Source organism: Lissotriton helveticus, chromosome 2_1 (assembly GCF_964261635.1).
Source record: "Lissotriton helveticus chromosome 2_1, aLisHel1.1, whole genome shotgun sequence".
In the NCBI taxonomy this organism is placed as follows: domain Eukaryota; kingdom Metazoa; phylum Chordata; class Amphibia; order Caudata; family Salamandridae; genus Lissotriton; species Lissotriton helveticus.
In genome coordinates, this window is record NC_136059.1 from 1,624,983,064 (window position 1) to 1,624,994,774 (window position 11,711).

Here is an 11,711-nt window from a genome sequence, read left to right on the forward strand (position 1 = left end):
GAATCAGAGAGCTCCCTTAACCTCTAAATTAGCTCAGAGTATGGAGGGGAGATCAGACGGTTTTTGGCAGATGCACCATTACCACTCTTCACTAAAGAGGCCATTACTAATGATAATACCTCAGTGTATTAAAGGTATGTACCATTGCACAGTTAATGTTCTTAAGTACAACCATTATATGACATATACTACATTTGCTTTAATGGCTATCAACAAATAAAGACATTGAAATGTTAGGTTTGACTATCAAAGACAAAATATTGTCATATGGAAATACTGAGGACAAAATATTGAAACAGAAATATTAAAAGGTAGGTACAGATTTCCTATACCTAACTTCATATATATGTTCATTGACAATATATATATCTTTCAGGTACGGAGATGTGGAGTTAGGAATAGTAAATCTATGCTTCCTCTATATCCACTTTACTTTCAATATTTTGATCTTCCATATTTTGTCCACAATGTCCTTATATCACAATATTCCTATTGTCGATATTCAGTACTACTGAAGGTGAACTGATTTATAGAATCTTAGAAATCCCATTTAACTGCACCTATTTTGCTTGGACATGTGGCCAGGTCATAACTTGTTTTATCGATTGTGTTCCCTGTAGAAAGCCATGCATGACTTTGATAAAAGATGGAAACTATCTGGAGTCCAAAGAATATATTATAACAGTATGGTCACTGAACTGGGAGGATCTGACTCAGACCCCAGCAAGGTCATCTGGCCATCCAGCGTCACCACAACTCCTCATGGAGACCTAGCTGTGAAGGACAGTGGGAATCAGCAGATTCAGATCTTCTCGCCAGATGGACGCTACAAGCAGGGCTTTTCCTACTGCAGTGAATCAGCTAAAGACTTTGGGAATGTGGGGTGCACTCAGGACGGCCTGATACTGGTGACTGATGGCTCCAAAGGTATAAAGGTCTTTTCCAGCGATGGGCTGATGATTCACCTACTGAAGTCCCCAAAAGCAGATTGGAAGCACTCTTATGGAATTGCAGTAATGAAATCCAGCAATGTTGCTGTAACTGATTGGACCGACGGAGGTAAAATACACATACTTGATGTGGACTGGAGAATGAATGCCATCTTGAAGATGAATGTTATAGACAAGCTGCACAGGCCTGAACACATTGCAGTTAACAAGGTACGGTACTTACCCAGCATTTAATATAGCAACTGAAAGTCAAAGAATAATCATTAACCCACACATGTGTACCCTCCTCCTATATATTGATTCTCTACTGGGTCTGTATTAGTACTCCTGCCAGTAGACATGTAATTGTGCCCCAACCCTTTCTTTTATTTATTTTTTCGGTAGGGGGTAAGTTATAAAACCCAAACCGAGCTCCAGAGAGCATTAGAGTGCAGTACATAGACATCATTATCCGTGCCAAGATAGAGAGATATGTAAATATGTTTATAATACAAACTCAGACCATTAGATGTTCACAAATAAAGGAAACACAGCTTTAGAATGGGGTAGGAATAAAGGGAAGGGATCAAATCTAGGATGGTAGGAAGATTGTGGCAGTATGGCTGTGAACCTCTTTCTGAATTGCATTACCAGAGATGCAAGTTTGATGTGCAAAGGGAAGTCATTCTACAATCTGGGTCCATAGACTTAGACAGCCTGGTGGTGTGTGTGGGTTTTGGTGAGCCTTCTGGATTTCTATTCTTAGTACTCTTTGAGGGATCCTACACTGTTTTAGCAGTGTTATCTGATAGCGTCAAGCTCACCTCATATCCACGGCTATAATGGCTGTGACTCCTTTCCAGAGACAGTGGCCATGGGCTAGTAGACAGCTCACTGGCAGTTTGATGGAGGAACAGGGCCACATCTACTACAAATGTTCTCAGATGTCGCCACCATCATATTAAAAGCTACTGGGGTCTGGGCTGGGTGCACAGGCTAGAGTGTGGCTTGGAAAAAGTGATGACGTGGGTGGCAGTCCATACTCATCTGTTACTGAGCAAAGGGAGCCTGGCTGAGCCTCGTCCTTGGCCTGTGCCGATTGACCATGTCTGTTATTGGGAATGAGGAGTCTGGCCATACCCTCACTTTGCGTCTCCAGACTGGCTGTGTGTCCCACTTTCACTAAAGTGGAGTGCCCTCTCAACATTGCATGGAGGATTGGCGGCCAGGGTCATTACTCCTTCATGGGTTCTGTCATTCAGATTGGCCACCACATTTACAAGCATATTTAGCAATACCCCCAGTCATATAATAACTATATATGAGTCCACAAGAGAATATTAGATTGCAGGAACTGTCTTTCCCTAAGTGCACCATGCTAATGGGATTGCTAACAATTAGTGTCCAGACTAGCCTTCTTGAGTGGCCTACTGTGCCATGTACTTTATGTAATCTAATCCATTGCAATCCTCAGCAACACTCGTGATTAGGCAGATGATCTAAACATAAAGCTGAGAGACGTTGACAGTAAAATTTCTGCTTAGCATTTGGAATAGATTACATGCGGTGGCATGTTTAAATGGAACATGGATTACACTTTACTATGATCCAAACCCACTTTTGTCATGCCCTAAACATTATCATGACAAGGCAAAACAAACGCATTGCTACCTCCTTCATCTAGATAAGTACACCTCTATCCATTGAGATAATCACAACTTGTTGATCCATCTAACAAAGACAACAACAGTACCAATTGACCTGCGTTAAAAGTAGGTTGTTGCTTCAAATTTGGTGCTGTGTGTACTCCATAAGAACTATGGGTCTGATTTAGAGTTCGGCCGACAGCTTATTACAAGTGTTATTGGATACAGTACAGCGGGCAGAATATCCGTCATGTTTGTGAAGAGTAACTTACCCTCAATACTCTAAATCAGGCCCTCTATGAGTTTATTCATTCATTCATCACTTTGAGGCCAATTTGTATTGTGTACTTGTTTTTGGGGTCTCTAGTTGGCACAGGTAGGTATGTGTGACAAATAGGGACCCTTTTCTCTAGTCAGGATAAGGGGATTACACTCCTAAAATAGCCCCTGCTCACCGCCTTGGTAGCTTGGCACGAGCAGCAAGGCCTTATCTCAGAGGCGTTGTAAGTTAAGCAGTTGTGACCACATACAGTTACAACACTACAAATGGACACCACACAGGTTTTATATAAAAATAAGTAGACTTTATATAGAGTTACCACAAGACCATAAAAGACAAAAATTCACAATACGATTACTTTAAGGTGGTAGATTTAAGCTTAGTTCAGTTGAGTTCTTAGATACGACACTCTGCGTCAATATACCTTAGGTTGCGTTGTGCTTCCACGACAAGCAATGTCGCAGCGATGGGAAATGCGGCAAAGTTCAGATACAAAGAAATAAAGACGTGAAGATCTCCCAGATGCGGCACGCTTCTGGGGGATGTGAGAAGTTCTCGGTTCGATGCGTGGACTGCAGCGGCGACACCCTTACGATGTGACGGCAGCAGCTCCAGCGGCAACACTTTTCTCCCACGATGCGTGAAGCTTCCGCTCGATGCGACAACTACAGCAGTGACATCCAAGATGCGACCACAGCATCTCCAACAGCGGTGCACTTCTTGGGGATGCGAGGTGCTCTTGGTCAATACGGTGCCATGCGACGTTCCAGTGGCGACACCCTCCTTCGGAGTTGCAACGTCAGGCACAGCGACGGCGACACACTCCGACCTCGTTGCAAGATTCTTCTTCTGATGCGGTGCAGTGCGACAACTACAGCGGCGACACCCTCCCTCGGAGTTCCGACGGCAGCAGCAGTGCCGGCGACACTCTTCCTCTTCGTTGCGGCACGCTTCTCTCCGATGCGGTGCAGTGCGACAGTTCCAGCGGCGACACCCTCCTTCGGAGTGGCGACATCAGGCACGGCGACACGATTCTTCTCGTTGAGTTGCGCTTCCAGCTCCTTGCGACACAGAGTCCCTCAGAAGGCCCAAAACAGCAGCAGGCACTTCCAAAGAACTCTGGGGAGCTGGGGGTGAAGTTTGTTGTCCCTGAGACTTCAGCAGGAGGCAAGCTCTTTTCCAAGCCCTTGGAGATCCTTCACAAGTTGAAAGCACAGTACACAAAGTTCCTTTCTCCTTCCTTTGGCAGTAAGGCAACCTCTGCAGGCCAAACCCCCAGAGCAGCACTTCAGCTTGGGAATATTCTCTCCCCAGTTTCTTCTGGTTCCTCTCCTCAGTAAACGTTTCTTCTTGTAGTCCAAAGTGATCTAATTTCATGGGATCAGGGTCCCAATATTTATACCCCAAAATCCTTTGTTCTCTGAGGGGAGAGGGGCATTTGCCCAGTTCAAACCAGTTCTGAAGCACTCTGTTTACCAGATTTCTCCTTTCCTTTCACAGTGTAGGGCAAAAACATCAGACGCCACACAGGAGGTGGAGCCAGCATCGTGGAAGGCAAGTACAGTCCTGGAGCACTTTGTTTACAGGACTCCTTCCCTTCTTTCAGTGTGCAGGGCAGAGACATCAGCCGCTCCCCAGGGGGTGGAGCCAGCATTGTGGGAGGCAGGCACAGCCCTATGCAAGGTTCAGGTGCAACTCCTCCCTCCCATCTAGATGCAGATCTCTCTATTCACCACTGGGTAACTCAGCCTGTCTCTTGGAATCCCCCAGCTCTGTCACTCACAAAACCAGACAAAGGAATACACAACCTAGCAGAGGCAGGTTTGAATGGTTAGACAAGCAAATACCTACTTTCTAAAAGTGGTATTTGCAAACACAGAATATTAAAACCAACTTCACTAAAAGAGGTATTTTATTATTCTGAGTTCAGGCATACTAAACTCGAATTTCTACCATGTTCTCTGAGACAGTTAGGATTATAAAATGTAATAACTCTAACAGCCCATTCTGGCCTATGGAGAACAGGTAGCCTTGCAATAGTGAAAACTGAAAATGGCTGTAATTCACTATTAGTACTTGCCACACACACCAGGGCTTGTCCTACCTTATACTTACAATGCACCCTGCCCTTGGGCCTACCATAGGGATGACTGATATGAAGAAAAGGGAAGAGTTAGGGACTGGCAAGTGGGTGCACTTGCCCAGTCATTGTGAAAGTGCCAGACTGCACACAGGCTCTGCAATGGCAGACCTTAGACACATTTTACAGGGCTGCTTCTGTGGGTGGCACAACCAGTGCTGCAGGCCCACTAGCAGCATTTGGATTTACACGCCCTGGGCACATTCAGTGCACTAGACTAGGGTCTGACAAGTAAACCAAATAGCCAGACATAGAACCACCGATTAATATATCAATTTATAATAGGGAGCACGTGCACTGTGACACTGGATAGAAGTGGCACAGTGCCCAAAGCACATAACACCAGCAAAAATACATGAGGCAACAGCAAAAATGGAAGGGAGACCCACGCCAATGGCGCCAGGTCTAACAGTACTCCTGCAGGAACTGTTACTTTAATTATAGTAATAAAGGAGTATTTACATCTTGCGTTGCAAGCCAAATTATTGGATTCCTTGTATTAAGAAAATATTTCACTCCAAACCTTTTTATGTGCAACATTCAAACTAATATGATAAAAAGTACATGTACTCCTTTTTATCCGTACTTTACAATTATCTAACTTTTAAAAAAATTATGTTAAAACTTTTTTTTAGCATTGTTCCGAAATGTTTTTATATAGTGACGGTTTTACTGAGTTTATCACCCAAAATAAACAGTGGCTGAATGGTATAATGGCTAGGCCCTTTACTCTGCCTTTTAGGGCGAAGAAGGTTTTTACTGGTTACTGGTAATGACTTGATAGTGGACACCACATACTGTAAATATTCTGTAACGAGGCCTAATGTATGAAAACTTGAGTGCTCCAGTAATATTTTTAAGGCCAAGGATACATTAATCCGTCCTTTATTTTTTTAAATATATTATTTATCTTTTAAAATGTTTTTCAGAAGTCTACACTCCAAACTGTTTGCAGGGGGCAAGCAATTGTAAGCAAATGTTGAGCATAATGCACACTCTTTGTATTAGCATGCTTTCTAATGCCTCACTCTGTCACAGTACTTTTTAAATGTTTCGTTTTTGTTATCATCCTTGGGAAAAAATATGCCTTGCTTCCAGTGGCGGCCGGTAAGTACAGCTTAGAGGGGGCAGTGGTGCACACACACACACACACACACACACACATGCACACTCACTTACACCCATGCATTCACATGCAGACACGCGCGCACACACACTCGTCCATTCATAACTCACTGACAAATACACATAGATTCATACATACACTTATGCACCAAACAAACAAAAAAACGCAACACTTACCTTCTGCACCTCTTGGGGAGGGAAGCCTCATAGGTGCCAGGAGGGTTGGGACTCCTGCCTCTCCTCATTGGCGGACCTTAGGTATTGTTACCACACAAACAGAGTTGCAAAAAGTACCGCTCGCACAGGTAAGCGCGGTGGGGTGGTGAATGGAAGCCGTCGTATGTCGGCTTCCATAACCCCCCAACCCCACCCCGCCTCACTGCCCCACCATGCTTACCTGTGTGAGCCGCGACTGTGTGCACTGCTATCTGATTTTACACATTCAAATGCAAAACAACTAAAACAATTGTAGCATTACCACACAATAAATTGCGATGTATTAATCTTTTTATTTTTGAATATTCTCAATTATTCCAAAACAGCATTATTTCAAATTTTTTTTTTTTTAAAGAAATTTTTTAAAGGAGAGGGAATATTTAAAATCTATAGTCCATTTCGACGTATAAAAGTAGAATTTTGAAGAAAAGTGTCTTTAGAAGTGTTGGGGCTACAATCACACATCACATTCATCTTCTGTCATTGAATCAATACAACTGTCCTATACATTCATCTCACAATCAAGGGAAGTGTGCTTTGAGAAATGAAAAAGGAGAAAGGAAGAACAATATTATTGTGAAATATTGAGATTATAGAAAGTGTTGATGGCTTGAGATATGATGTTTTCATTAGAATTAAAGAAACTAAAAAATTAAAATAGCACCCCACCGCATTGACTAATAAGCGGTTCGTTTGAACCCTGGTGAGGCTATTCACGTTCTTCCTTTCTCCTTTTTCATTTCTCAAAGCACACTTCCCTTGATTGTGAGATGAATGTATAGGACAGTTGTATTGATTCAATGACAGATGATGAATGTGATGTGTGATTGTAGCCCCAACACTTCTAAAGACACTTTTCTTCAAAATTCTACTTTTCCACGTCCAAATGGACTATAGATTTTAAATATTCCCTCTCCTTCACGAAATTTCTTTAAAAAAAAAAAAATTTGAAATACTGCTGTTTTGGAATAATTGAGAATATTCAAAAATAAAAAGATTAATATAGTCGCAATTTATTGTGTGGTAATGCTACAATTGTTTTAGTCGTTGTGCATTTGAATGTGTAAAATCAGATAGCAGTACTGGCATTCTGTTTTGTTGAGAATCATACACGGCGCGGCCTTACTGCGCTTTAGCCAAACCCTTTGTTGTTTCATGCGACTGTGTGCACAGCACTTGTATAATGATATTCGGTCTGCGTTAATCAACACCCTCTCTCTTTCCTTTCACAGAAGGAAGAAATACTGGTTACAGAAGGGCAGCTCTTTGGACAGCAGCCGGGCTGCTGCCTTAAGATCATAGACAGTGAGCACACCCTGAAGAAAACAATTGGGCCAAGCGTCGACAACAAATTTAGCTTTGTAAATCCATCTGGGGTCTGCATTGATCGCAATGACAACTTTTTTGTGGCAGATGAAGGCCAAAACTGTGTGGTGATGTTCAACCCTGACGCATCATTGACTGCAAAGGTGGTGACACAAGATTTACAAGGCCCTGCAGGCCTTGCAGTGACCAAGGATGGGCTGTTAGCTGTAGCCGACTGCTACCACCACAGGGTAAAACTATACAAGTACAGGCAGCGTTAAGTAAAAGGTGACCTGCACACATTGCCTTTGTTTACCTTGGGAGTAGTCATATTCAGAAACACCAAACAGGAAAAATGGGGTCCTCGTTCCACTTCCATCTATGCATACAAACAGCTTGCTAATCTACCCAACCTACAAGCCACCAATAAACTATCTGCAACCCCATTACTCACAATGGAAACTCCTCCATGGGGCATTAAGCTAAATCATACAAACATCTTTGAAGACAAAAATCCATTGTGGTCCCATATCTCATAATGCTAATAATGTTAAAAGAAGGGTCAGGTGAAATTACAGTTACGCCGACATAGTATACGTAATTTCAGAAATGTTGCTCTGGGCTTATGTCAAATTCCCGACATTCTGCCTGCATTTACATAATTATGCTGCTTTTGTGGCAAAATTATAGCGCAGGAGCACTGGAGCAATGCGACTGACCTGAAATAGATTGGCTGTCATTTGCAGTCCTTGTGCTCTTTATGCTCTTTTTATTGCATCTTCTCATCCAAAAAGGACTCATTTTTTGCTAAAATACAGCGTTAAATGCTAGATTTGTATTTCACGTAATTACGCATAATTTTGAGTACCTTTACCAAAATTCCACATAAGTACGCGAAAGCAAACTACACGGATTTCACACACCCCTAGTGAAATTCTCATTCATTCAGAAAACAAAATATATTGTATTGCCCTATCAAGTGAAACTGCGAAAACAGGCAATGTTATCAATGAGGAATCAGCAAGCCACTACCATTTCACCATGGAGGAGACAGACAACATAACTCCTACCAGAAATGATTTCTAACGCAAACCTTAGTTCAATAAATTACACCATTCTGATCATTAAAGGCAATTTCAAAAGCACTTAGGAATGGAGGGCCTCTGATACAAGGATGAGTGAATCTTTTAAGGCCGTTCAATATGCGTGACTAATATTTGATTTTGGCATTATGACAACATGACATCATCCTTGGCATTGTACACCTTTCACTGAACCATCTAGTGCGCATTGCTAGGCTGAATGCAGGATTCCACACTTTACCACATTTGGATAATGGACCAGAAACCTGCTACTCAACACAAATACGTAAATCTCATTTAAATACTAAGGTATCTATAACAAAAATGTTCAACTCAACTTGGGTCTATATAACCTCAGAGCGATTTTCTTAGTGCCTCAGTAGTTCAGTTATGATCACATGATAGAACATTATTCCCAACCACATCCTCAGGCCTTGGCCACGAGAATGTGGGGAAAATTACATCACACTCACGCTCCATCAGCAGCCATTTTTCATCATCAGAAGACATTCAGTTCAGAGGGGTCTTTATGTTAGTGAGTGATATCGTCTGATAGTGACATTGTGTGTGAAACTTTGATTTCTATTTAAAAAAGTAAATAATGTAAGCCAATGGGTTACTTAAAGCATATTCTTGTAAGTGATCTATACTGCATTCTGTCATGAAAATTGCAGCTGCTGCCATAAGTGTGTATGACTTTGTGAAAAAGGTTTTATTTAGATTGTCTTTCAATTATATCGTGTTGTAAACACCTTTCTACCTCTACTCCCACTTCTAGATGAACAAAAATAATAACAGCCTTTAAAACAAAGACGCATCTTTAATATCCATTTCTCATGTACATCATCTCTCATGTATATCAAGAGGCATAGAATCAATGTAAAAAAAATGAATTTAAAAAAGTCTTGTTCTTATTTTTTGGTTCTACTTAAATGCTTAATGATAACACATGACAGATAAAGCACCACACCTTTTTTAGGTCTCGTGACCTACAATGCGCGCAAGCGCATTGAGGGATCGAGAATTCAAGTGCTCGAAATCCTCGTCAAACCAAGGGCTTCGTTCCTTGCAGTTTTCTTGAAGTTCACGTGGCCACAGGCACGCGCTTTTGGGCCATAAACTCTGTTCCCCACAGCCTTACATTCATTTCTCCTCCCCCTCCCCAGCCAGCTTCCCCCAGGCCGTAGCAACACTCCTCCCACACTCCCATACTTCAAAGGCTTATCACTTCACACGGCCGCAGGCCGTGCAACCAGAGCACTTCAGTTGGTGCACAGCCCCCCTCCCAGCACTGCCTTGTTACTCTCGACAGCCAACTTTCGTTTCATGGTGGAACAAACCTCACTGATAATTATCGTCTATTGTAGCGAACAACACCAGGTTCAACTTGTGACTTCAGGCGCTACACGCATCTTTGCAGGGTGTGTGCACAACCTAACGCCATTTTTTGTAGCTACCTTTACGAGTATCATTGGGTATTACGACCCTGTCTACGTGCCTTGAAGTAGCATCCTGATGGCTTAAGGCGCTTGCTCACAAGTCTGCACTCGATGCACTCTCTTATCTTCTCCTTCCTGCTACCCAGGCTCCGCATTTCACCCATTGAAATAACTTTAGAGCAGCATAAAAGGGTATACAAACAAAGTAATGTAACTAAACAGAACATATATTCTTAACTAAATGTGGCATATACATGGATAATATATGGAACGAATGTAAGCATAACATACCATATGTAGAGTGCAGAGTGCAGATTCAGAGTGCAGTGTGCAGAGTGCAGATTGTGAGTGCAGATTGTGAGTGCAGCTTGTGAGTGCAGATTGTGAGTGCAGTTTCAGAGTGCAGATTCAGAGTGCAGATTGTGAGTGCAGATTCAGAGTGCAGATTCAGAGTGCAGATTCAGAGTGCAGAGTGCAGATTCAGAGTGCAGATTCAGAGTGCAGATTCAGAGTGCAGAGTGCAGATTCAGAGTGCAGATTCAGAGTGCAGAGTGCAGATTCAGAGTGCAGAGTGCAGATTCAGAGTGCAGAGTGCAGATTCAGAGTGCAGAGTGCAGATTCAGAGTGCAGATTCAGAGTGCAGAGTGCAGATTCAGAGGGCAGAGTACAGATTCAGAGTGCAGAGTGCAGATTCAGAGTGCAGATTCAGAGTGCAGATTCAGAGTGCAGATTCAGAGTGCAGAGTGCAGATTCAGAGTGCAGATTCAGAGTGCAGATTCAGAGTGCAGAGTGCAGATTCAGAGTGCAGATTCAGAGTGCAGATTCAGAGTGCAGATTCAGAGTGCAGAGTGCAGATTGTGAGTGCAGAGTGCAGATTGTGAGTGCAGAGTGCAGATTGTGAGTGCAGAGTGCAGATTCAGAGTGCAGAGTGCAGATTCAGAGTGCAGAGTGCAGAGTGCAGATTCAGAGTGCAGAGTGCAGAGTGCAGATTCAGAGTGCAGAGTGCAGATTCAGAGTGCAGATTCAGAGTGCAGATTCAGAGTGCAGATTGTGAGTGCAGAGTGCAGATTGTGAGTGCAGATTGTGAGTGCAGATTGTGAGTGCAGAGTGCAGATTCAGAGTGCAGATTCAGAGTGCAGATTCAGAGTGCAGATTCAGAGTGCAGATTCAGAGTGCAGATTCAGAGTGCAGAGTGCAGATTCAGAGTGCAGATTCAGAGTGCAGAGTGCAGATTCAGAGTGCAGAGTGCAGATTCAGAGTGCAGATTCAGAGTGCAGAGTGCAGATTCAGAGTGCAGATTCAGAGTGCAGATTCAGAGTGCAGATTCAGAGTGCAGATTCAGAGTGCAGAGTGCAGATTCAGAGTGCAGATTCAGAGTGCAGATTGTGAGTGCAGAGTGCAGATTCAGAGTTCAGAGTGCAAGTGCAGAGTGCAGATTCAGAGTGCAGATTCAGAGTGCAGATTCAGAGTGCAGAGTGCAGATTCAGAGTTCAGAGTGCAGATTCAGAGTGCAGAGTGCAGATTCAGAGTGCAGAGTGCAGATTCAGAG

General features: G+C 42.9%; 1 protein-coding gene across 1 annotated transcript; it reads left to right on the top strand.

Moving 5' to 3' along the window:
* The first annotated feature begins 626 nt into the window (after nt 1–626).
* LOC144818804 (E3 ubiquitin-protein ligase TRIM32-like) lies at nt 627–9,366 on the top strand. The gene is made up of 2 exons (XM_078676576.1): nt 627–1,160; nt 7,569–9,366. Exons 1-2 carry the CDS (start codon nt 627–629, stop codon nt 7,920–7,922), a joined length of 888 nt encoding a protein of 295 aa, XP_078532702.1. The 3' UTR covers nt 7,923–9,366.
* Nucleotides 9,367–11,711: the final 2,345 nt, after the last annotated feature.

What these genes read in the sequence shown, in the direction of transcription:
- LOC144818804 (XM_078676576.1), top strand. Translation starts at nt 627, where the DNA reads ATGCATGACTTTGATAAAAGATGGAAACTATCTGGAGTCCAAAGAATA. An exon ending in AACACATTGCAGTTAACAAG is followed by an intron (nt 1,161 to 7,568) that starts GTACGGTACTTA and finishes TTCCTTTCACAG; the next exon opens with AAGGAAGAAATACTGGTTAC.